The following is a 27,565-nucleotide window of genomic DNA, read 5'->3' on the forward strand; positions in this document are numbered from 1 at the left end:
GTCAATACTTACGTGAATGTTTTTGGAGATGTAGCAAGAATCAATGTCACATCAGTGGCCACACCTTCACACATGGACCTCCTCTCCCCCTCACTTTACACACACATAAAACAGATCTCAAGGGATTACTTAAAGAAGAACTGCTTTGTTTGTAGGAAAAAAAACAACAACCAACTTTTCAATAAAAATTCAGAGAGGGGGAATTTACATGAGAAAATGAATAAACTATCAATTGACATAAAAAAACACAATTTAATGAACAATTGATTCAGGGACTTGTGACATAAATAAAGAAGCTGAGGCAGTTTAATAAAAAGGATTTGTATTGGTTGTATTGTCAAACTGCACTACTGCATAACATACACAATACAAGTCATTTACTGACTGTACAACATGCTGTTATTTTCTTTATTATAACAAAAACAGAAATAATGAATATATTTATTTACACAACTCTGTTACAAGTTATATTCACCACTTGTGTCCAGATAAACAGCACTGACAAAAAAAACCCCAACTACAGTCATCTTACTCAAGGATCTAAAAAAAAAACCCTCGAGTAAAAGAAGCACATTGTCAAACAACATCATCAGAATAAAAAAAAAAACTGTTCCCACTATGGTGGAGATTTAGTGATTAATGTAATAAATTAAACAAGGAGAACAATGGAGACGTTCAAATGTCACCCTTCAAATGTGGGGAGAGGGTGGGGGGGAGTCCTCTTGAGATGACGATCTCGGATGCCGCGGCTGAGACTGAGTGATCTTATCACTCGTAAAAAGGAGGAATCTTTGCTGCTCTTTTCTTCCATTCACCCGTCCATCCATCAATCCTTTTCAGCCTTTTTTTTCAGTACATCCCAGAGGTCTGCAGGAAAACTCTGCCCTCTGAAATCCACAAAGATATCCACACGACTTAATAACGCAATTAAACTATAAGAAACAACTGTCATAACTTAGTCAGACCATTGATTCTGTAGCAGGAGAAGTCAATGATATTCAAACATGGTCCCCCACAACCTTGGCCAAAGATCATTCATAAAAGATTGTTTTAAATAAGGCTTACAGTGTTTTTTCGGCCCCTGGTCCCTGTTTTTGGCGATAAAACTTCCTGGCACAAAGGATCCACATCCTGCCCTGCTGTCTGACAGACAATTCCCCTTTAAATGATTTATTACTGGGTGTTAATTATGCAAATGATGTCCAAACAAACTCGTCACGAGGACAATTAAGACAGCCGTTAATTAGTGGCCAGTTCTCTTCTTGCTTCACTGACATTCAATTAAAAACTGCCTTTGAACAAGCACGCTGTCTGCTACCGCGGTCCTGGCACAGCACGGAGCAGAGGTGGGCTGGAAAACCATGCACTCTTTTGATGAGGCCGGGCGAAAGATCACGGCCGTTTCTTTTTCTGTCTGTTTAAGACGTTACGTGTGGGGTTTTCTCATTAATCTGAAGACAATAATGTTGGCGAAATAAATATATTAAAACGCCTGTCTCCATTAGAATGGTGGCCTCGCTGAACTTCCTCACGCTTCGTTTCATTATGTTCACTTTCACAGGAGCAGTCTCCTTGTGAAATCAAAGGGGGGGGGGGAACCCCTTCCAGTAGGCTGGTCAGTTAAGCATCAAAAGCAGCAAGAAGGAGAAATAATCTGTAGTCTGTTGTTTGGGCTCAGTTGAAAGAAACTAAATAAATCACTTCCAGCAGGTATAATATATCTCTATATTTTTTAAATTCTTAAGCTGCATTATATCAGCAGTCATAGTGAGGATATGACCCTTTCAGCAAAGATATTGATAAAAGGATTCTTTAAAATTGAAGCAGGGCCTCCACAATTCTTGTTATGCAACCCTTTAAACATTTACTTTTCTTAAAAAGTAAGATCAGATTCAAAAAGATCACAGACTAATGAAGGCAATTTTCATTTGATGGAAAAATATTTCAAAACTTTACATGAACACTGTTTTTCTTATGTAACAAAATTTGGAATTAAAAACTAACACTACTGTGTTTGTGTGTTTTTCGGCCTTTATGTGGTGACAGAAGCTTTGAGCTGTGACAGCAGCTTCTCCGTCTAATAATTGCACAACGACAACAGTTTAGGTGAAGCTGTTTTCAGAAAGCAGTGTTTGTTATCTGCACCTTGTACCGTCGCCATGGAGTCCAGCCTGTTGTCGTCGTGGTTGCTCTCATGATCCATGTCCTGGGTCACAGATTCTGTGTGAGGAGGGACTGCTGATGATTGATGGCCTGGAGTTTAGTCATTAATTAATAAGGACAATTAATAATTAGAGGCAAATGAACAGTCTCAAAGTCTTGGTGACATTTCTTATGAAACGTGAAAATGATGCTCACTTGTGAGTCGAAGCAGCTATGGCTATAAATAAATGATGGTGTGTTCAAAGCACTTTCTGAGTGTGTACCTGTGTGTGTGTTGGCTGTGTGAAGCAGGCTGTGCTCGGCCTGATCGCGCAGTTTGACCTCCTCCTCCAGCGCCTCCTGAAGTCTCCTTTTATTCCTCTTCTCCTTCTTCAGGCGCTTCTGGATCAGGACTAAAGAGAGACGAGAAAAAGGGGAGAAGATATTTGATTCAAGTAAATGTGATCAATATTTTAGTAAATATTAATAATATTAATTAAATGTATAATTTGTATCTGTCGCTGTATGAATTTGTTTATTATATTTCTGTGTGGTCTCCCTGCTTCCTGACCTTCTTGGATCTTATTACCGGGAGATTTGAGGTTTAAGGGATTGTGAGCTTGAAGTGTATTTTGCGCTCTCTTTTTTTACTTATCCTTAAAGTACACTTTCCTTGAAATGAAATTAAATTCAAGGACGCATGACCTTTTTAAGGCAAAACTGAGGAATCACTGCTCGTCTGGATAACAATAACTACTGGCTGTTCTGAATCTAACTGGTACAGTCGCCGCAACAAAAACTCCTCCATCACGTTTGCGCTTACTTTATGTAAGCTTTTGTGAACTTTTTTTTAAATGTCCAAAACATATGTTTACCTTCGCTGAATTGAGTTTATTTATTTGGTTGAGACTTCTAACTCTTATATGATCTGATTGGTGGAACCCTGAGCACTTTAATTCTTTGTGTGTGTGTGTGTGTGTGTGTGTGTGTGTGTGTGTATATATATATATATATATATTTATATAAATATTAATATAAGAATAGTTTATATAGTAAGTACGTTCTTTTCCACCTTTTCTTTTATGCTGTGAATAAGAATAAAATAATACTTAATGCATTGATACAAGAGGAAAAAACTCATCATTGCATCAGACTTTACAAGTGAGGGACGTGTGAACAAGCAACCTCAAGAAAATGTTCTGAAATGCACGCGTGAAAACACAGTTATTAATTCTGTTTTTTTATTCTATCCCATCATAACATCTACCTCGGTTTTTCTGCTCCATGCTGAGCTGTCTCTCCAGTGTCTCTCTGAGCTCCCTCTCGCGGACCAGCTCCATCTTCAGCTCTGTCCTCTCCAGCTGGTCCTGCTTCTCCTGCGCCCGAGCGTTCTCTATGGCAACCCTCAGCAGACCCTGCTTGGAGACACACAGACGCACATCAACAGGTTACACACTGAGCAGAAAACAGCAGAGACATCTGTCTTCTTCAATCACCAGAAAACCTTTCATAAAACAATCTCCTAATCGTGTGTAAATACTGGCCTTTTTAGTGCACTTTAACAAAGGCAGTATGTGTTTCAACTTCAAAGATAGGATGATTCCAAATGATGATCATTATAAGAGAGGATTTCAGCTCCTCCTCGGACATTATCATAGTTCAAATGCTTTACTTTACTTACCTTTAGCTACATGCTAAAAAGGATGTCTAAGGATGTACTTTTGGATTTGTAAAGTTGGCTGCTCATTGTCTGTCTGAAACTCTGTTAATTGTGCTGCTACCTGTCTTGTCCAGGACTCAATGAGTTTTCTTTCCTGGTTAAACAAATAATATGGAAAAAAATAAATAAAATCTACTGCAGTCTACTCCCAGGGTTAGATGAGGTTAAAAACATGTTATTATTCAGTTGAAACCCCATCTAGTGAGCGCTTTCATTGTTGCTCCTTCACAACAAAGACATGTAAACTCTGAGAAGCAGGTCAGCACACGCCCTTCCCAATTATTCCACATCCTAAATGTCTGCCTGCTCTGCTATTAACCATTTCAGGAAATCCCTGAGATAGGCTCATCTCCCTTCCTATTCATCTCAGAGTATAATGATAATAAAGCCCCAGCAGAGCCTCACCTGGATGTTCGTGAGGAGGGTCTCTATGGAGGACAAGCCTTCCGGGAAGATAAAGGGAGCGTGGTGGAGACCTGCTGGGAGCTTCTGTCCTGCGGTGTGAGACACCCTCTCACAGGCCTCCCTGCCTGACGGGAGTTTCTGGTAGGCTTGTCTATCACAGCTCTCCCTGCTTGTGTGAGTGGCCAAGGAGCTGTTGTCTGGAGGGCAGAGAGACAGTTTGAAGTCGAGTTAGTAAGGTTAATATATTTCGGGATAGATTCCTCTGTGCCACAGAGCTCGATCACTGTCCAAAAACACATCTGAAAAAACATCTGATTATGAGCATTGCAGTTATTTGACAAGTCATTCCCATGCTGACACACAGTTCACCCGTATTTGAGGAAGGTTCTGCTTAGAACAACAGTGTCCCACTACTCCCTTAGGGGGAAAAAAATTAGTACAAATTATATTACTGACCTGTTTTTAACAGCTTCAATATGAAAGATGTGCTTGGACAGAGAAGTCTAACTTAGAAGTATGGAGATAGGCTGAAGTATTTTTTTTTGTTTAGGTCAAGCGTTGGGATTTTATGAAAATAATTAAAATATAGAAAAAAAGTCTTATACTTGTAGAGTTGATATACTAAAAAGGTGACCTTTTGGAAGAATTTCTGCAGTTTCAAATACCCAAACAATCATGCCATTTCCTTCCTGTTTAATACAGTGTGTGCCTGCATGCAGGTGTTGTGTTTGTTTAAATATATGTATATACATATATATAAATACCCAAGTTGGACTGTACATTTCCGTATTTGATGGTGCACTTATGCACTTCCTTCATCTCTTGTAAACATATCAAGCCTAAAAGTAAACTGGTGTTAACACTTATTCTGTTGTGTATGTGCACATACACCAAAGTCCTGGGTTGAGTTTTTGAAAATGTGGTTAGCCTTTATTAGATGGCACTCTGCCTATTGATAATGCATCACAGCTTGACATCTCCCGTAAAAACAGCTAAGAAGCTGCATTATGGATGACCATCTGTTTGTAAACCTGAGAACTGTGTGTTCCTGATTCATGACAGTAGGGGAGATGAAGATTAGCCATTTTCTGCATTTTTTTTTTTTTTTTTTTAAACCAACATCAGGCAGTTGCTTGCTTTACTGTCATCCGAGCCACTGAGGACGGAGACATCCTGGGAGTCGGCCGGTTATTGGAGCAGAGACGAGTGTGAACGTGCGATGTGATATCTGGCACTTTTCTGCGTCTGTGACAAATGACAGTGTTTTCTCCACTTAGCTGACCACAGCATCTTCTGCTCCAAATCCACCCACCTCCCCTTCTCCTCCTCGGCCTCACGTCTTGGCAACTGTCACATTCAAGGTGTTTCACAGATGAGAGGCAATACACCCCCCCTCTCCTCCTCTCTTTTCTCCCTCTTTCTTGCTAAAAGCATTGCTCTGTAGAGAAAGGTAATTAGCAGGTGCTGGCGAGCTCAGCGGAGGGCATCCAACTACACTCCCGTGGCTCACATACAGACACACACTCACACTCGTATCCGCTGAAGTGCGCAGTCAGCAGCGTGGGCTCCCCAGGCTCCTTGGATGTGACTGATCCTTTATTGAGTTACTGTTTTACGCCTACTTTACCTCACACTCACACACACGTTTGGCATAAATACACACACACATGCACACTGCTGCCAGCTCGTTTGATCATTTACCCATCTCCCTAACCAAGGTCACTGTCTGTTTTTCTCTTTTCTCCCAACTTCATCTCTCTTATTCCTCCCCCAGCCGTCCCCAGGGCTAATGAACTTCACCACGTGAAGACTGCCAGTCAGCGGAAGAGAACGGGATGGGGGGGAGAGAAAAGAGAGACAGAGAGAGAATAAAATTCTGCTGATGTTTGGTTAATGGGAGTGAGGTGTCAGGGATGGCCTCTGATCTTTGCTGCATGGATACGTTGTTCAAAGACCACTGAAACAGCACACACAGCCAAAACCTGCCTCATACACACACACACACACACATACACTCAGAGATTATCATACGATGGATTGACAGAGTGACAGCGCTGTGGTGCTCTTTGAAACTCTTCAATCCACTATAAACCTCTCCTGTGATGCTGTAGGTCAAACACAAAAGCCGGCGTTTCAGCAAAAGTACATGTGTTTAATTTGCATGCAGCAAAATCAATTGAAAATCAATTAAATAAATCTGATGTGTGATGCATGGCATTCACGTTGCTGCTGTCACCAATGCTTTGTCGATATGTTTCGCAGATACCTGACAGCGTCTGAAGCCTTACCTGGGAAGCCTTTGTGATTTTTAGATTCGATTACTGAATAATGTGATTCAGTATTAGAATACATTTGCACAGGCGTGTGCACACACACACACACACAAACTCTCCCTCTTTCTCTCTCTCTCGCTGTAGATTTCTGCTGACTGTTTGTCCTTGAGCAGTCCTCATTAAGCTAATGCAAACCTCCCTGACAGAGAGAACCAAACAACTGACGTTGCAGCACCGTGGCAACGCAGGCCCTAACGACAGGGAGGCAGTCGTTATGCAGATGAGGTCCAGCTGAGAGCGCGGGAGGCCGCCTGGCTCGTTAGGCCACGGCCCGGCAAATGGCTCGCTAATGTAACACTGCTTCCTGGTCTAATGGAGCCCTGTTTTGCAGAATTATTTGTCTTTGCACGCCACAGGGAGCCAGAGGGGCCACCGACAGTGAGGAGGAGAGAGAGGGTGAGACTGTGAATCCTTATCGACCTGTTACTGAGACATACTGAGATATTTCTTTCTTGTTAAACCATTAGAAAGCTTCTTTTCTCTTTTAAAAGATTTTTAAATAAACCAACACACTGCAGTCACAAGTGAATGATGATGTCGATGGATGGATTGGAGGAAAACAGAAACCTTTTTGTGCTTTATTGACTGACTTTGTTCAAACAGGAATTGATTTGTCTGCGATTTAATCATTACTCATTATTAACAAATACAAGATTAATTAGTGTTACAAGTAGTTAAAAAAAACTACAAGCACTTGACCTTTTAAAGAGCATGACATTGAACCCTAATGAAAGACTAATAAGATAAAACACACTCAATAAGAGACGTTTAAATAAGAGGTGATAACTACCTTGACATTATCCAATGGAAATGAAATCAGATCCAAGGTTGACCAAAGCTTAACAAACATAATGAATCTTACCTCTGTCAGTATGTCCCCTCTTGATCTCCTTGCTGTATTCCAGTGAAGTCACTTCTGTCTCTCTGGCCCCAGACACCACACCGGGGGATTGTCCCCGGAGACTGTGACCTGACGACAATCGATCATCATGTGCATCTGGAATAAAAATGTAAAAATTCCCAACTATGTTTCATATGTACAGTATGTGTATCGTTCTCTGAATTTTCACACAGGTGAATACGTACGTGGGGTTTCAGCAGTGTGTTCCGTGTGAGATGGTGAGCTTGACACGCTGCTGCTGTGATTGGATGAAATCTGAGCTTCCTCCAATGAGGGAGAAGGTGAGGGGCTGTCATACACTCGCTCCTATCAGACAAAAAATTATTTATGGTATAAATAAAATGAAAAGTTTTAGTTATTAGGAGCACGAAAATCATTAAGTACAGAAACTTTGAAATTCAGAAACTCCATGTTTGCAGGAGGAAACTGTTCAACACATAAAATGCTTTGAATGTTTCTTAAGCCTTTAAAGATGATATATCTAACAAACTAACTGGTGTGGCTTGTAAAATAACATTAAACCCTTGATTGGATTTTGTATATCTGCAAGGTAAAATTTCTTTACTCCTTTCTGTTGCTCCTCACTCTCTCTCTCTCTAGTTTTTCACTCTATTCGTTGTGCTTAACCTGCTGTAATGTTCTTTAACATGGAAATAAGGTAATGATAAAATACATTTTATGTCAAGAAAAGAAAGAACCAAATTAGAGTCATTACAGATGAGCATTAAGCTAACAAGGCATAACGCTACTCTCCTAAGCTAGGCTAACCTAAGCTACCTTTTAATGAACAATTTTAGTTCTTTTTGTCTTGAACAATGCTATTGCTGGCTCAGTTTGTTATGAAATATAAACTGAGTATAAAAAAATGACCATCAAAATAATTATCTTTTCAGTTACAGAAAGAGCTAATAAGTCTATGGCTTGTGTGACTGCTAATAAATGCTATGTGTACTTTAATGTGACTTTTTTAGGGCAGAATTACTTCATATAGTCAAACAGTGTTTTTCTTTTTATGAGAGATGGCCTTCTTGGAATGGGAATATTTATTACATAATGTGGCAAGGTTTTTTGTTTACTGGAAAATTTAGAGCTCATTTCAAAAGACTCGTAAACGACCTTTGAGACACAGCCCAGAAATTTGAAAAACAATGGTCTGCATTATTAAGATTATGACCGGAGACGGTACTTCCTGTGACTGATGAGGACATGATGTGATATAACACTTTGTGACGCGAGAAGAAATTTCTGGAAATATACTGTTTATTAATCTAAATCAAATTTTGTTTCAATTAGGAGAGAAACCACTTGATCATTGGACTGTTTTAAGAAAAATTACTACCTTTGTTCTTCCATGACTTATTATTGAAAAAATGTTTATGGAACTTAAAGTCAGATTTACAGATTATGTGTCTCCTTTGAATGGAGGATTACTGGTATGCAGCAGGCTCGCGGGCCTCTGAGTTCACCTTAATGACGGAGGTGGGAGTCCTGGCAGGGGGTTTGGCGTGGAGCTGTGCCACGTTAGCCATACTGGCCAGAGTGCTCAGTCGGTTCATCTGGCCCATTGCCATGGAAACAGAGGCCGGCGCCAGGCTGGCAGGGATGAGGGGATGTGACATCATCATGAAGGGCAACTGATCCAGAACTGGAGAAAAATTAGAAAAAGAAGGAAATTCAAAGATGGAGCTCAGTAGAGAGCAGTCAGAGTCTGTTGCATCTCTTGTAAAGGAACGGTCCAACCGGACACTGGAGGGAACGATGGGCAACATGACAACTCCCAAAAAGGGAACTCATAACTTTTGGAGCTCCCCCTACTGACTAGCTGCAGTAAAGTCAAAAAGCTCACGTTAACATATGGGACATGTGTCAAACTATACATGAAAATACGAGCCAACAACTTGTTTCTCAAACGTGCTATCTGTCATTTTAGTAAGTTCTGACCAAACCAATTTTCATAGAAGTTTAGTTTTTTTTAAGCATAAGAAGGGTTATAACTCTAACGCCGTGATTGACAGCTCTGTTGAAAAATGTGGCTCCTGCTGCGCTGCGCCTCCCGCATTAGAAGTGTAGAAGAGGGAAAGCTTGTGGAAACATGAGAATCACTCACACAACAATCATTCAAATTTCCATAACAGTGAGTGTCTGACTCAACCTGAAAAAAATTACTGGAGCTCAACCGGTCGACACCTAACGCACAGACTCCGACTCCAAATTCCCAATATGTAAGGGCCTGTCCCAGCCCAAGGGGTATTTTGGCTTCACTTATGTACTGGAGGAGGAGTTGGAGACGCATCATCCATCTTTATATACAGTCATTGTGTTTAAAATAACATCAAAGCTGAACAATACCTACAACCAACATAAAGTAGAAGTCTCTTTCTAAATTATGCTTCATTCTAATTAAACCATCGCAAATGAAAGGTTTTCATCTGCTGAGTCCTGAGATATGAACACAGAGATTCTGAATCTCTGATGACAGGATTGAAACTGGACACGGATTGTATTCCTCTGTGATGTCAGATTTACCTGGATGACTGTCGAGGGTTTTGAAATGTGAGTTTGGAAAAGATAAGCACGCGGGAAGAGGGGAGAAGACATGAGCCAGAAACACTTGTGCTGCTCATTATAACAAAGATGTGAAGACAGCGATGGCCTGAATATGTTGTTGGACTCTTCAAATGGTTTCATGTCACCTGCAAAAGCAAAATTTAGCCTCTCTGGAATAAAGACAAACATGCACACTTTTCTTTCTTGACAATGGTCCAACACTTTTTTCGATGGTTCAAACCAAAGTCTTATTATCCTGGCCAATCTGTTGTTCACACTCATCTCTTTAAGACAGGCATCCACTATCTTTAAAGAAAATCCTTCCTCCCAACAGCACCCTAGTGGGTTGTTGCAGTCCCTCTATTCATGAAACAAACAATCCTGTTAAGGGGGGATGGAGGGTGGGAGAAAATGACATAAATATTTATCATTTAATAAAAGGAAAAACAAAAACAAAAGAAACACAGGGAGGAAGTGGAACAAAAGAAGCTGATGGCAGTCCTGGTGCTGGGCCAGCAATGCACGCCGGGTAATTATAAACACAAAGGAAAAAATCTTGGACTCTATTCCACACAATTGTCACAAATAATAGAACGAGTGCATTGAAAAAAAAAGAAGAAGGGCTATCCAAAGAGGAGAGATGAAATAGAACAGATAAAAGACAGAAGGAGAATGAAAGAAAGAAAAGTAAGAAAGGAATGAAAGAAAATGGAAAAGGCAAACTTGGAAATAAAGAGTGAGGCGTTGACTTTAGGAGTCAGCCTCGCTGGACATATGTGCGGTGCTTTGTGCATTTGGCAGATTAGTCCCTCAATTGCCCAGAGCAGAAACCAATTCAAACAAAAGATCAGTCTGAATGGAGCTAAATAACCAGATGCTCTGACAATCAACCAGCAAGCCAACTCCAAATATCAAGCTTTGGTTAGAAAGCACCCGGCGCTCTACTTTTGTCACTCCCAACCAATCCCCCCTCCCCCTTCCCCACCTCTATAATTTCATTTTCACTCTTATTCCCTCTGTCTTCTTAACTCTGCCCCCCCCCCTTGCCCCCCCCCCTGCCCTCCCATCACTTGCTCTTATGTTTCATTAAAAAACATCAAAAGTCAAAGTGCTTCTCTTATGTTTATCCAAACAAACCATTACTGTAAACAAACAGTTACTGTAAATTTCCCAGAAGATCTTGTTAAATGCAGAAATGGCTGCTCTCCCCGCTCTTACCCGGCCCATAAGGTGTCACACTCAGCATTTGTGAGTGTGTGCGTGTGTGTAATCTGAGATCCCCTTTGTAGTGGTTTAAAGCTCTGGTAGGGGCCCTATCCCTTCCCATAAGGCCGTGGGTGGCGGTATGGAAAAAGCACATTGTGTGTATGTATTTGCTTTCCTAGGGCTATGTATGTGTGTGTGTCTGTGTGTGTATGTGTGTGTTTGTTTGAGTGTGTGTTTCCACTTGACTCTATCATTAACAGTGATTAAGCTTTACAGGTTTATAATGGCTTGTGGTTACCATGTCACCTAACTGCGCGCAGATGCTGGCAGTCGTAACCGAGTGTATACAATGGTAAACAATGCTACAGACTGGGATTGTTTACAGGCATGGGGTAAAGAGAAAAAAATCACAACACACACACACACACACCCAAACAAATAAATAAAGCAAAAAAACAAACAAGAAAGAAGGCTACAACGCATGGTAGGCTCTCTTCAGTCTCATTTTCATTCTTGAAAAACACAAGGACAATTTCTTCCTTTTCATTTCTGTTCCTAAACCCTTGCAGCCAATAAATGTGTGTGTGTGTGTGTGTGTGTGTGTGTGTGTGTGTGTGTGTGTGTGTGTGTGTGTGTGTGTGTGTGTGTGTGTGTGTCCAAGGTTGATAGCGTATTCCACACAGACCCTCCATAAGCCCTGTCATCTGTCTAAACACACTGATGTCGCTTTAACCTGTCGATAACAGTGGGGGCGGTGAGTCTGATTTTGTCTGTGTGCGTGTGTATTGGTGTGTCTGTGTGCATGCACGCGTGTGCGCGTGTCTGTTCCGCCATCGATTGTCCGGCATTTGTCGTTTGCATTCAGGATAGTGAATTAGAGAGAAGACTATTGATTTGGCTTCAGCCCCTCATCTTATTCATCTCTCTATCGTCCCGATGTGCTCGCTTGCTCACGTACTCTCGTGCTCCACTTCTACTGGCCTTTAGCTTCATCACTGCAAAGCCAGGGATCGGCTTGCAGTGAAGGGAGTAGTTGTTTAATGATAAAATTATAGCAGAGACCAAAGGGGTTCAATTCAAAATGAGGCGATTTGCGAATTCCAGAGACTGTAAATGAGAGCTCTGTAAAGTAAAGACCTCCTTCCAATAAATCCTCATCTTCTGTTACTTAGTGTGACATGAAACACCATGTGTTGAGCATGAGTAACAAAGCTGAGCTGGATCTACGCTCTCTCTATGTGATGACTAAAACATACTAATGATGCATGAATAATTTTAAGGCTTCAGGGTGGATGACCAAGTGCGTTTAGTCCGGATATATTTCTTTATTTGTATGGATTCCCACTCCAATCAGGAGTAAGTAGTCAATATTAGAGGCTTTCATCAAGAAAAAAAAGGGGTTTTGTTGAAAAGCAAAACATAGAAAAAACATTTGCCTTTAGTTCAATTGTTTGGATAATATGACCAAGATGTCTCTTTATAGTCTGAAGAACAGACTCACTTGCTCCAATGTTAAGCTTTTTCCCCCCATACACTTGTGTTAATATCTTGAAAATTTCAGGAAAGCCTGATCCTGAAATGTTCCCAGGTTGCATATTCACAACATATATCCTGCACAACTTAAAGTTTTACCTGTCGGACTGGGGGGGGGGGGGGGGTTGGGGCATGGTGTAAAATGAATGCTTTAATACTTTGGATGAGCAACCGAGCCAAACCAAGCCATGATGACAGGTTTTGTCTTTGCATCAATATTACGATCAACAAAAGAGTGGAGAAGAATTTATAAGGGCAAGCAGGAAACATAATGAAGCAGTTACTTTACGTGCACCAGTCGCAGAACATAAAAACCATAACCCCCTGTCACTGGCTCTCATTGAATTTTCCTGAACATTACATGCTCATCAGACATCAACTCCCCCTTCATTTCACATGGGGTCTTTTGCTTGGGGTCAGCAAGGAAAACTAATGCTTAAAATTGGTGTGAAAAATACATACCGTAAATTCCGGACTATAAGCCGCTACTTTTTTCTCACACTTCGAGCACTGCGGCTTCTACTCCGGTGCGGCTTATTTATGGATTTTTCTTGCGGGACAATGAGCTTCTGCCGCAAAAACATTTGACTTCGTCACGTCGGATCTTAATATCAGTCATTTTGCGCTTCATGCACGCACCCTCATCATGGAAAACACACAGAGAAATACATATGATGCAGCTTTCAAGTTAAAGGCGATCGACCTGGCTGTCAAAGAAGCTAACAGAGCTGCTGCACGTTAAGATGACACTGACAGCGACAACAGAGACTGAGGAAGTGAGTAATGAAGTCATTCTGAGGCAGTGAATGGATGGACTTTTTCTTGTGAAATATATTACGGTCATCTTTTTCATCAGCCGTGTTACAGACACCGTCGGCTAGGCTTCGTATTGTAACGGTTCATGTTGTAAAGTCAGTAGTTGATAATGTGTTCATAATTCCGATTATGTGGAGAGTCAGTGAATGCACCAGCGAGAACGTGTTGAGTGGCTGTATGAGAGAACGCTGGGGGAGAGAGTTGGATTGTTACGGCAAGTTATGTGTTGCTCTCTGCTGTAAACGGCGTGGTCACGGCCGACAGTGATCGGGTTATTAAGTTATTATTTGAACGCTCTCGTCGTCCTTTAACGTCCGTACAGACGCTACAGTATTTGCGGATGTTACCGGTAGCCTACATCTGTGTAAATAGCTCTTGTTATAGCGTGGACACCTGCGGCTTATAATCAAGTGCGGCTTATATATGTACAAATACATTTATTTACTTATTTTTAGCCGGTGCGGCTTATATCCAGGTGCGCTCAATAGTACGGAATTTACGGTACACACATGCAGCTCACACAAATAGTTGAAGGTAAATTTTCATTACATGTGGAAAAAAAAAAGGCTTTTGTTATTTATTCACCATTCCTCACAGGAAAAGTACAGACAGTAACAATGATATCACATCCTGTTTTTTCAAATCACCTTGGTTCAGCAGCCACACCAAAAACACAGCTGCTCTTACTGAATAGAGTCAGCATCTAAGATATGCGCAGACAACAAACCAAAGGATGTGTTTTATGGCCATAATAAAACATGTGTGTTTATGTCAGACAAACAGATAGAACTCACCCAGTCTGGGGTCGTGGTCGCCGTTCTCTCCGTTTGGCCGGCCATGTTGTTGGTTACTGTGGTAACTGGCCATCGCCTCTAGCTTGATCTTCTTGGCCAAGGCAGACAGATCTGAGAGAGAGAGAGAGAGAGAGAGAGAGAGAGAGAGAGAGAGAGAGAGAGAGAGAGAGAGAGGAAGAAAATGAAAAAGGAAGAAAGAAAGAAAGAAAGAAAGAGAGAGAGAGAGAGAGAGAGAGAGAGAGAGAGAGAGAGAGAGAGAGAGAGAGGGAATCAATAAAGAGGCAGATCAATGGCCCCGGTGGAGGATTAGAGCAGTGGGTAGGTTGGAGGTTGTCATGGGAAGACAGAGGCCGGCCATTCATTCTGACTGCACCGCTGCACCGGCCGTTTAGTCTGCCAGGGAATCAGCAGTGATAGGAACAAGCCAAGACATTCATCTCTCCCACACAGGGACATCACAACACACAAGACGAAAACCCGGCCAGAAAACACTTCTCTATCACTACCATTTGGCGGATTAGATAGAAAAAGGAGACACTTTTTTTAATCGAGGTTGTGCACTTTTGGATAATCTGAGATAGAGAGCGACAAAATGAGCTACACTGTGAATTGTCCTGACCCTCAGAAGGTAGTTTGAACCTCTGCGCAACCTTTCAAACTCTATCTTATGCCACGGAAAATTAAATATCTCTCGCGGTAATACAAAAAAACAAAGTGAATTATTAAAGACGGACAAACCGCACAACTGTGCAAACACTGACAAGGAAACGCAAACACACCCTAAGTCTTAATTTCCTGATCTTGGATACATCTAAACATTTAAAAGGAGCTGAACTCCTGAGTCTTAGTGTGCGTTACAATGGTTGTCTGAAGTGAAGAGTCTGTGTGTGTGCGAGACAACCACAACAAATTGCCTCCTTTGCCTCTCATCTTCTTTCCTCTCCTCTCTTCCTCCCTTCCCCTCTCCTTACTTTACCTTTTCAAATGTCAGCATCACAGCGGGACATAAGCCACCGTGTTGTGCGTGCGTGCGAGTGTGAGTGCAAGAGGGCGAGAAAAGGAGACTAAGAAGGATCACATCAAAGATTCTCCCTGCCTTTTACGCTCAAATGTCCTCCCTCGATCCGTCTCTTTCTTGCCTCTCATGTGGCCGGTTCTAATCAGTGGCGCTGACATTGCCGCCGTGCCCTCTCCTTTGGTGGAAAAAGACTCTTTTCCCACTGAGAAAGATGCTCTTGAACACTCAAGCGCATACACAAAACATACACACGCACACACACACACACACACACACACACACACACACACACACACACACACACACACAGAGACACACTCAAGCACCTTTGAACAGTAAGAGGAAGCGGAGCTAACAGAAAAAGGCTTCTTTTGAGGCGGGGAATGAAAAGATCAGGTTGCAGTGAAGAGCACAAAGCCAAGGGCAACTTTGAGAGCGGTGAGGTGCCAACAATTACTTTCTCCCTTTCTCTGGGCTACACAGACACAGACACAAACACACATACAGACACACACACACACACACACACACACACACACACACACACACAACTGTTTGTGACAAGAACAAGCAGCAGCTATGGCATTCATGTAGCAGGCAGCTGACTATAACTGTACTTAAAAAGTCAAAAAGGAGTATGGATATTAAAGTAGCTGGTTTTCTTTCATTTCTTACATTAATAAATGAATCATCCTGAAACTCAATCTTTTAGTTGAAGATACAAGCAATAGGTTGGAGGTGTTATCAACAGAACAGAAAATATAAACATGATAGACATTCATACTGACCTCTGTTCACAACCAGTTGTGTTTTGTTTTGTTTTTATCTCAAATGTGACCCCGAGGCCTTTAAATTGTGATTTTTGCTAAACTTAACAGACGACTATGTGTACCGATAATTCCAAAAAAAAAAAAAAAAAAAAAAAAAGACCAACTCATAAGTTATGAGTTGTTTCCTGTGTCAGGAGCGTGTATGCTAATTTCATCAATCAACACCCAGAGCCCTGCCTCCACACGCGATTGATGCTGGGTCAAATGAGTCATTCTGGGAGTCTACTGTATCTTTTCTGCTTCACTAACTTGTCCTCTCTTTATACTGATCAGCTGATCGTCAGGTTTTTCACTTTCTGACAGCTGAAAGAGGAACAACATGTGAACTTTAACAGCAGCTCCTCTGAGGGCTGAGGCAACACTACGACACTAATTCACTCTTTCTAAAACACCTCCTGAAGGTGAAAAGGGGATTTCTACTGTCACGTTCTACTGTTTAGTTCTGAAGGATTACAAACCATGACCTTCAGAAAGCTTGCTAATGTTTGACTGAGAACACACTGGCAGGAGAAATGAACTTAAATCTTTTAAAAGTTTAAGTGTTTACTTTGAATTGACCTCATGCCATCCTTTTACTAAAGTCATTAGTAGCACTAGTTCACTAAATTGCACTTGATAAAACAGCCCTGTGTACCTCATTTGACAACCATTATATTAAGTAATTGTGCCTCTACAATGTTAAGTGTTAGTGTTAACAATGATGATGATGATACAGCTTTATCATTTATTTATAGCACTACAGCACTACAACACTGTTGTACTCCATTTGTAGTCTGACATCAGTAAATATCATATCATATCTGAGTCCATTTCTGATTTGGTTTATTATGATTATGGTACGATGAGGTGTAATTTATATTATATATATATATATATAGTATATTTCTTGCAACTTATTTCTTTTTTTGTAATTATAAAATTGATAAAATAAACACATATATTTGATATATATATGTATATATGTATATATATCAAATAAAATTATATATTATGTATATTATGTGTATATATATATATTATTATACTGTATATACACTATACATTCTAGTCCTAAGATGACATCTGATTGGACAAGAAACTTTGCTTTCTATCGTCCTATCTTTTATCAACTTCATTCGTTTATGTTGCTTCCTGGATGAGAAAATTTCACAGCTTTTTGACCTTCCTGCTGCAGCCTTAGTTCAGCAGGTTCACTTGGGTTGATACAAAACACTGATGCCAGTACTACTTGTGCATAAAGTGTCACTTTTATCAACATTAAGAGTGCCTGAGCCAATCACGACTCAATGTTGTGGGCCGCGTCAAGCAAGAAATAAAAGAACAATAGCCTTGCCTGTCAAATAAGGCCCACAGAAAGAATCAGGAAATAAACAGAAGATTAAAGACACAGATATGTATATTGAAAATAAAAATGTGTTGTTATTTAGAAGGGAAATATTGCACTTGCGTTGAAAAATGATAAATTGAGGATGTACAGTGGACACTGTTGTGTGTAAATATAATATCATTGGTTGCAGTTCAGTACATGTGTGCCGCTGTGTGATGTTATTTCTTTTGCACACTTGTTTACATGAATACATAGTTTGTGCTGGATGTGCATGGGGAAGTCTGGGTGGTCACCTGCAGGAGGTATGATCCCAGCATGCATCAGACCGCTGTGGGACAGCATGTGGTGAGTCCCGCCCTCTGTCACACTCTGCAGCCTCTTGGGCGGTCGTCCGGGCCTCGAACTGCGGGGCAGAAAACACAAGCTAACATTAGCCATTAGGCGGTTTAATACCTTGCTCCCTCTGCAGCCGTTTTTCATGCTGAGACTGAGATGGGTGGGCTGATTTGAGGAACTTTGTCCTTCAGTCTGTAAACCTCTGATCCTGCTGAAGCGTCAACAAGCAAAAGCACTGAAACCTGAGCGCTTCCAGGAAGGCTGCCGTGCTGCAAATCTGACCTCCCCGTGGATACGAGCAAGCAAAAAACGAGTTTCCCTATGGCATCAATAAAGCACCTCATTACTGTTCAGCTTACTCATTCATTTGTCCGCTTATTAAACATGTTTGCTCACCTACTTTCCCTTCCTCTCCCATCCTTTCCTTATTTGGTCATTCAATCCCCCTTTTTTTCCCGCCATGTCACAAATTCCCTCAGTTAAAGCTGTGACTACAAGCAGACTCACATGGTTTGATTGAGCTGGGCATGCTCAATCAATTCTTGAGGAAGTATGTGAAAAGCTGTCAGACATCACTTTGGCTCTGACTAAACGGTGTGAATGTCCTGACAGGGGAAATGACACGGGCCACATCAGGCTTAATGACAACCAGCGCGGCTCATCTCCTTTTCAAACCAGCCTGACATTGGGTAACATGAGTACGCGGGTTAGTGTGCACGTGTGTGTGTGTGTGTGTGTGTGTGTGTGTGTGTGTGTGTGTGTGTGAGTGATTGTGTGAGGGAGTGTTGGATATAAAGAGCAACGTGAAGATATGAAAGTGACAGTAAAAAAATAATAAAAGATGGAAAGAGAGATGGAGGGAAAGGTGAGGAGATAGATGGTTGTTAAAAAAAAGTGGCAAAAAAAACAAAACAAAAAAAAAGAGATAGACTAGCAGCAGCTTCCTAGCGTGGGGTGTCTTTGAGCAGATTTTAATTAGAATCTAATCCAGCCGTCATTAAGGCCCCATAAACGAAGCTGTCAGTCAGGAGATTAATGGCGCCTCATTTGCATATTGCATATAATTCATCAATTACCCAGCAGAAAGGACCAATCCCCTGTTGACACACCCACTGGCTGAGAAAGGGGGGGGGGGGGAGACAAAAAGACAGAGAGAAAGATTGTGTAGTCACTAACTGTGGGAGAAAAAGCAGGTAGCTAGTGTGTGTGGGGGGGCTGTGTGGAATGTGTGCGTGTGTGCGTGCGTGTGCGTGCGTGTGTGTGCGCGTGTACGTGTGTGTGTATAAAGTGTTCAAAGGTTAATTTGATGAGCCGATGAGCTCCACAGTTCCTGCCCTCAGTTTTAATGAGTTGTTATTATTGTCTCTTATTATGGGCCCAGACCGACTGGGATGTGACAGCTGACATCAGATATCACACACACACACACACACACACACACACACACACATCTTCACACACACAGGAACGTAGACAGTGTGCAAGAGAGACACACTCAGGTAGAAGTACCGATATTCACACACACACACACACACACAGGATGACGCTCACATAGACAGAGCAGGATTGTGCAAGAGTTTGAAGTTGTGAATTTTAGGGCATGATTGTGCTTGTGTGTGTGTATGTGTGTGTGTGTGTGTGTGTGTGTGTGTGTGTGTGTGTGTGTGTGTGAGTATACACAGGAGTGTATTGTTTTTTTTCTAGAGGGTGGGGGTTGCATTCACATCACAAATAAGAAACAGTCATTTTTACAGTGCGTATAGAGCGGCATACTGTGCTTGACAAAAGGAGGAAATGTATTTTTAGGGCCCAAGTTTGAAGGTAAAGTAACACACACAGGCAATGCTGAAACACCTCGTATCAAAACGCACAAATACACAAACGGAAACGAACACACACACACACATAACTGCAGAACACAATTGGGGTGGGGGGGGGAGGGGGGATTTTTACTGCAGCAACTTCCCTTTCCCTTACTACTGTTTATTTGAAGACACTAATTAATGGCCTGTGTGTGTGTGTGTGTGTGTGTGTGTGTGTGTGTTTTGGTAGGTGAGTGTGTTTGTATATGTTGCATTTTAAGAGGCATAAAGAAGTGGAACCTAATTTTGTGTTTAGTCTGCAAGTGCGTTGATACATCAAAGTGACCCGTGGAGGGAGGTCTGTGTGTGTTATGTAGGTTTGTGTGTGTGTGTGTGTGTGTGTGTGTGTGTGTGCGTGTGTGTGTATAGCGCATGCAAGTGTGTTCTGAGTGTGAGTGTGGTGGTGTGTGTGAGGTTGGAGAGCACCGGTTCCCTGAGGTAGGATTAATGAAAAAGCCTTTCATGGAAAAGTCATCAAGCTGAGGGGATGGAATGAGAGAGAGGAGGGGGAAGAGAGAAAACAGCGCATTGTGTGTGTGTGCGTGTGTGTGTACAAGGTGTGTGTGTGTGTGTGTGTGTGTAGAGGAGGGGGTGTATGGCTTATGACCTCTTTGTCTCAAACTTTAATTAAAATCTCACCCAGACGTCCTCCCTCATGCCAACACTCTGGCCACACACACACACACACACACACACTTTTTTAAAGGGTACTCCGTACATTGAGTTCTGCCCTCCAAGCTTTGGCGTGTGTGTTACCTGAAACATGAAACGCCAAACATGGCAGCTGGAGCTTAGTGCAGGTGGAACAGAAACAAAACATAACAAAGATGACAGATCTCTCTCTTTCTTACACACACACACACACACACACACACACACACACACACACACACACACACACACACACACACACACACACACACACACACACACACACACACACACACACACACACACACACACACACACACACACACACACAAACACACAGAGGGGAAAGAGAAAAGTAATGAAAGAGGAGGAAGTGTTACAGTCAAAACAGTGGAACAGCTACTGGCTTGAAAGGACTGAGGTGCTGATAGGTAGCAGCTGTGTGTGTGTGTGTGTGTGTGTGTGTGTGTGTGTGTGTGTGTGTGTGTGTGTGGATGTGTGTGTGTGTAGGAAAGACGGGGGGAAAAAAAGCTCAAACAAGATTTTGTTTGGAATAAATTAGCAGCGGTTTACAGCTCCCATGCTCCCATCCTTTCAATCTGTGTTTATCACACGGGGTTGTATTCGCCGTCACGGTCCTGTTTGATAAATCATATTGTCGTCAGCGTACGCAGGAAGACTTATGCTGCTGGTTAGAGGAGGAAGGGAAAGATTGATGTTGTGATCTTCCTCTCTGAAAAAGCTTGATGCGCCATTGTTATTGGGAAGGCCTGTGTGATGATGTCATGAAAGAAGCAGGCAGGATAAAACACACATACACACACACACACACACACATCTTCAGACACACACTGGACGTTTGATCATGGCAAGAATCTGATCTCTTCAACTGATACTGCCGTGCATTCCTCTTCCACATTCCAGGGTCAAGACGATGTCAAGAAGACTGTGTGTGTGTGTGTGTGTGTGTGTGTGTGTGGGTACATGTGCAAAAGTGTGTGCAACCTGTCATAGAGTAAGACATGGAGGCCCCTCTACCACATTGGGCTCCTCTACTCTATAAAACATCAAAAGAGTGCAGAGGTTAAAGTTGAGCTAATAGCCTCACCAAAACACATATGAACACAAACACACACACACACACACACACACAGCCCTCCTCCTCCTGTTCATTCTAGCGCTCCTGAGTCTGACAGTGAGTTATGGCATGACAGTGGGGCTCAGCTTTGAGGAGTCCACCTTCCCACACAAAAACACACACACACTTTTGCCGTCTTGGGCGGCTGTGGTTTGCCACAGAGAAACACAAAGAGCGGGCTTTTGTTGCACTCCACAGGCCGCAGTCTAATTTATCATTCTTTGTTTCATTCAACCATCTTCATATTTGACTCGGATTTTGTAAAGCGCATGCAAAGAATTATGAGTGAACTCAAGTCGTAAAAAACTTTTACTCATTTTTTTATTCTTCTTCTTCAAAACTACAAAACCAAAAAAACAGCTATTATTTTATTTTATCGCTATAAAAAACGGCGCCATGCTGATTTTAACCAGAAATGCTTTGTGCTTCAGCCATTAAATAAAGGTGAGTGGAATGTTACATGGAGACCGTTGTGTTTCCTGTTACACTTTTCCACATATGGTGTCCCTGCAACGCTGAATAATCAACACAAACACAATGAGAAAAGTTTTCCGATTTTTTTTCACAGGCAGGTCTGAAATAGAACAAAGTCCTCTTAAGTCCGAGAAAAATTCCGTCTGCACATTATCTGTTCTCAAGATTAACATGAGCTCTGCTTTGCACGTTTGGATATTTAAAAACAGAGTTAGCAAAAATGATTTTCTTCTTTGGTAAAAAGGGGCATTGTAAACATGTGCAATATGGGAACGTTTATTTTATGTTATTGTTTATTAGTTTATGCTCCTATGTTTAAGTGTGGATAATTGTTTCTGTTTTTTTAAATGTATACTGTGGAGACAGCTAAAATTGTGTTAATTCAAGTTTTTTTAAACCACTGTTTTAGGCAGTTCTAGTGGCAATTTACAACTCTGTATTCATTTTGTTTGGTCAGTTAGATGGTCTAACCTTTAAAGCAGCACAGTATCTCATGCTACGTCGAGGCCTTTATGTATAAAAGACGCTCACTGGCACAAGTGAAGAAAACATGTTTTGATATGAACTCATGCTATTTAAAAAAAAAGAAAAGAAAAAAAAAGTAACACAAATGCGTACCTTCCAACTTTACACTATTTTTAAGTGACAAGTTGTGGGGTGGTGGTGATCAACGGTGAACTACGCACAGTTAATATACAACGTATGCACTTTTTCAAATACACACACACTCGCACACACCCACAGTTTGACCTGAGCGAGCTGTTTGATGTGTTTTTCCTCATGGAGGATGAAACTGTTTCTTTGTTGAGGGGAGAAAGAAAAGGAAGGAGGATCAGGTTGCCTCCTACACACCATGTTCTCTCTGTGGAACTAATGTCATTTAGCAGCAAAGCCAGCAAACACACAGGCGTGACCATGGGAGTTTTATGTGTGTGAGTGTGTCTGCGTGTTGGGAGTCTGTGTTTGTGTGCCACCTATGCATGAATTATAACTGGGCTTTGACTGAGGGTGAAGTAGGCCCTTCTTCATGGTTTGATGAGTCAGTGGTTAGTGTGTATGTGTGTGTGTGTGTGTGTGTGTGTGTGCATGCACAACAGGAGTTAAAAAGTGAGACAAAGAAGCGAAGGAAAGACAATAATAAACAGAGGACATCTTCTTAACCTCTGCTTTATTTTTTAAAGAAACAAAAGAACGAACAAACAAGCCCAAGGAGTCCATGTAATGCATTATGTCGAACATGTTAGACTATCAGGCCAGCCTGTTTTTTTTTCTCCTGCAGCCTGTCCGACTTTGCTGGACTGGAAAATAATAAGTGATGGCTGTCTTAATCAGTAACAAAACCCCCTCACTGAGGCCTGACGCTGTCACACAGGCGTAATGTCATATTCTTGGAGACGTTCTTGAGAACTTTTAGTCTGCCTCGCCAGCCTTCCCATGTTTAACCAGAACCATGTTGAGCTCCGCGTCGTTACCTGCTACTGTTTGTTTCTCATCCACACGAGGGATTACTTAGGAACTTCTAATGTAGAGGAAGAGGAGGGGGGAGGAGGGCGATACTTATGGCAACCACAGCACATTTGAAGCCTTCAGACAAAGAATCACGGAAGTCGTTTGAAGATTTCAGACGAGTGATGTTTTCAGATCTCATTAACTAAAGGCTGTTTGAGTGTTATGTTGATAATTAGAGACGGTGGGAGCTGTGTATTTGGAGAACAACATTCCCATTAACACTTGACACAGAAGAAATCCCAAAGCTGCCAGAAGATGCATCTGGATTTGGTCTTTGCTGGAGGGCTTCAGATGTAGAAGCACAGGTGTTAATCCATGCTGATGGAGCTGGAAGCTCACAATAGTTTGTTTCTTTTGAGAATGTTTTGGGGTTTTGCTCAGCAAGTTGTATCTTGTATCAAAAGCTAACACCTGGATTTAAAATCAAAGTGAAATGAAGGACAAAAATAGAGCCAGGAAACTTTAAAAGGACTTCAGACATAACAATCTGTACACATCTTGAAGCATCGTCTATCTGTTTTGCATGGCAGGTGTAAATGGATCATTATCCAAGGAGCAGGGATTAACCATCAAACAATAAAAAGAAATTCCCCAAACTAATGCTAATCCTAACTCCTCTGGATTCAAACCCATGCTGTTGCGAGCATGTGGTGTGCACACCAGCAGACTGAGGCACCAGGAAACCACAAATCCCTGCCAATTTAGCCCCTTTATCCAAACATCTCTGCGGTGCACTGGATTGATGACCCATGTAGTTGGTCACCACCGGAGTTCTGCAAAACAGCTCATTTACATAATCGCATCATAAATGCCGAGAATTCATTTAATCATCTCCTCTGTTCTGATGCTTAGGGCGAAAGAGTGTTGATATGATAAGACAGCGAGTTATTAAGGAAGAAGAGAGAGGGAGAGAGAGAGAGAGAGAGAGAGAGAGAGAGAGAGCAAAAGGATCAGTGAGTGAGTGAGTGAGCTTGTCCTGATTTAAGCTGCCGCTTGGGGCCAAATGAAAATTAATTAATTTCTGTGAAGAATCAATTTCTCAGAATGACAGTGTCAGATTCAATGTGTGTATGTGTGTGTGTGACACAGTGATAGCTACTGAGTATGGGTGCATGTAAGGTGGGGGGGAGAGATTATAGCATATGATAACATGACAAACTTTTAAGAGAGTTTTGTTTTTATTGAGATTACTCAAATTCGTTATCTCCATCATCACCATCACGTTTAAAATCCTCAGTTAAAATGCTAATTAGTGACAGACAGGACTTGATGCACTAATGTGCTAATTAAAAGGGGGTTAACTTGATGTCCAGTTAACCATCTTTTTATGGTAGACAGCCCAAACAAAATCATGTGTGAATTTAAATTGATGTTGACATAATCTCATCACCAATTCGTTATGTAATAGCTTTTAATGTGGATGAGTTTTTAATCACATAAAAATAGTGTAAACTTTACATTTGAATTATTCTTCAAAATTGCATTCAGTATCTGGGAGTGTTGGACTGGTGTTCAGAGAGTAATCAGACTGTAAAGTTGGATGTGTTTATAACCTGGTCTGCTCTGATCCCACCTGCTGCACCCGGCCCCTCTAACTATAAACAGGGTCACCCTATTTTGTCGCGATATTACCGTGTCACATTGTAAACCTCGACCCTGTTTTCCTAACACCCACACCCGACTCACCTTGCGTTTGTACAGTCGCTGTAGAGCGTCTCGAAGTCCTGCCTGGAGATGAGTTTGCATCGGTTCACACCGGGCTGGATGGCCCCGAGCCCCCGCAGCACCCGGACCTGCTCCACGTTGCACACCACTGGGGCAATGTCCAGCCGCTTCAGCTTGGTGTAGACGGTGTGGAGCCCGCCGACCAGATGTTTGAGGAACACATCGAAAGCCTGCGGCAGGCAGATGAGCTCTGTGTCTTTCACCGTAAATGAAGCCAGCTTGGCACCTTTCACCTCCACCAGTTTACACTCATTGTTCTGCGGCGTGCTCTCCACGGGCGACGGTGTAGCGTACACGGGCTTAGCGGTACCGGACAGCGGAGCTCCTCCGGGCTTTAATTGGGTCCCGTTCGAGAGTAAGAGGTCCGCCCGGAACTGGTTAAGAAGCGCCTGGTGAGTCAGCGGAGGAGCCGGGGAGGAAGCGGCGGCAGGTGGCGGAGAGTTGGTGGCCGGAGAGACGGAGCTCGGTGACGGGTGGTGACCGAGTGGAGCTGCGGGGAGCAGAGTCGGAGCAGCCGGAGTGGCCATGGTAGTCATGTCCCGGAATTAGACCAAAAGAAAAGTTCACTATGAAAGTAAACTATTTCAGAAAGTGACTACTTCGCCAAACAAATTTAGTTGGACTTAAGAGAAGGAACTGCGCATTAAGTGTGCTGAGGAGGAGAGGGGGATAAAAGAGGAGAGGACAGAAGACAGTGTGTAGACAAACAGATCACATAGTTGAGTCAGAATGAGAGGAGGCTTGTCTCTGAGCTGGAGATGCTACTGTCACATTATCATAAAGAGGAGGAGCTTGGGCTTATTCTTCGAGAGTGAGAGACCTGTTCTCTTAAACGGGGAGAGAGAGCAGGGGGAGAGAGCAAAGATTAGCCTACATAAACTTTGGATAAGCCTATTTATGAACGCCTAACGAAAAGACAGTTTCACATTAATGCTGCTGATGGGGCTTAGTGAGTCTGTGGCACTCAATTTGTCTGTAATCTGCCCACAACATCATTTGGGACTAATACTTTTATAATTGTATTATCCTTAAAAAATGTTATGATGAGCTTGCAGGAGTTATTTGTCTTGTGAACATTCTTTAAACTTGTTATTTTTAATTTGACATACTTTATTCATCCCTGAGGGGAAACTGTGGGTATCGAGAGACATGCTCACACACACATGGCTCCAAATACACACGTACAAAAACAGAACCAGCGAACATGCATTATTTGAGAGATGTCACACTGCTGCACAAGGAACAGCCAAGAGCTGGTGGGCGTCCGGGGCCTTGCTCAAGGACACCTCGGCAGTACTCAGGAAGTGGCCTGACACCTCTCCAGCAACCAGGCCAACTTTGGTAGCTTACATCTAAAGATAACACTTATTCTAATGTGGAGAGTATGTTAAATTTGAGATGGAGAGAATAAAAAAGCATAATGAGAAGCGTCTTACACAAAATCTGTGTGTCAAAATTAGCAGAAAAATACCTTAAAATTACATACTATGTATTTTGTACATTAAAAGTTAATTAAAAAAAAAAAAAGTTTTTTATGTGCAATTTAGGAAGACATTTTAAAATGTTAACAAGAATTGCAAAAGGAGATACATCGAACGCTTATTGATAAGAAAAAGGGGGTCTGTAAAATAAGGCAAAAGCACCTGCCAACATTTCTAATGTTTTTACTTTTGATCACATTTTTTTTTGCAGCTGGGTTAACCTTCCTAAAAGTTCCCTCTTCAAGAATTTTGTCCCTTTATTCAAGCCTGTTATACTGCACTTTAATCCTACTGGATTACTATAAAATTATTGTGATGTCATTTGTACTCTATACCATCATGGTTTTGAATTTACAAAAATCTCAATCTGATTTTGAATGCAAAGGATCCTAAAACTGAAAGATTAGGGAGTGAACAAAGGCTCAACTGTAAAGGGGTTGGGGGGGCAATAACCTTGGTTTGACAAATCGACCCTTTTACCTGTTCCCTGTACTGCTTCCTCATCCAGTCCACACACACACACACACACACACACGCACACACACATTCATACACGCACACACACTCCCATCATTTACATATGGAGCTCGCAGTCCTTTCAAAGTGGCTTTCACGGAACATTGTGCTGATAATGATCTTGGTCGTGAGGGAGAGAGAGACACAGATCTCCAGAGACCATCTCACCATAAGACAAGGGGGAAGAGGATAAAACTACGACTGTACTCCAACTCAAAGGACTTTAACACTCTTTTCGTCGCAGCCCCCCCCCCACTCCAATAAGCCCTCTTGTGTTTTTTAATTGGCAGAAATTAATCTT

General features: G+C 41.9%; 1 protein-coding gene across 3 annotated transcripts; it reads right to left on the minus strand.

Annotated features, from left to right (window-relative positions):
* Window positions 1–305: 305 nt before the first annotated feature.
* Window positions 306–26,415, minus strand: dachc (dachshund c). 3 transcript variants are annotated; one of them, XM_079363178.1, is made up of 11 exons: window positions 25,229–26,415; window positions 17,866–17,975; window positions 14,398–14,508; window positions 8,968–9,146; window positions 7,687–7,807; window positions 7,463–7,597; window positions 4,268–4,464; window positions 3,410–3,557; window positions 2,427–2,555; window positions 2,146–2,253; window positions 306–887 (listed from the first exon to the last, which is right to left on the minus strand). In XM_079363178.1, exons 1-11 carry the CDS (start codon window positions 25,801–25,803, stop codon window positions 850–852), a joined length of 1,851 nt encoding a protein of 616 aa, XP_079219304.1. In that variant the 5' UTR covers window positions 25,804–26,415; the 3' UTR covers window positions 306–849. The 3 variants fall into 3 exon arrangements, with proteins under 3 accessions (XP_079219304.1, XP_079219305.1, XP_079219303.1); XM_079363179.1 differs by having other exon boundaries at window positions 2,146–2,220; window positions 3,410–3,560; XM_079363177.1 differs by having other exon boundaries at window positions 3,410–3,560.
* Window positions 26,416–27,565: the final 1,150 nt, after the last annotated feature.

This window comes from Symphodus melops, assembly GCF_947650265.1.
Source record: "Symphodus melops genome assembly, chromosome: 15".
NCBI lineage: Eukaryota > Metazoa > Chordata > Actinopteri > Labriformes > Labridae > Symphodus > Symphodus melops.

Bases quoted from the DNA above. Each gene is read 5' to 3' on its own strand.
- dachc (XM_079363177.1), bottom strand. From the start codon at position 25,803: ATGACTACCATGGCCACTCCGGCTGCTCCGACTCTGCTCCCCGCAGCT. The intron at 7,808-8,967 runs GTGAACTCAGAG...TTTGTCTGATAG, and splicing joins CTCCCACCTCCGTCATTAAG to GAGCGAGTGTATGACAGCCC. The intron at 3,561-4,267 runs GTGAGGCTCTGC...TGTGTCTCCAAG, and splicing joins CCCTCCTCACGAACATCCAG to CAGGGTCTGCTGAGGGTTGC.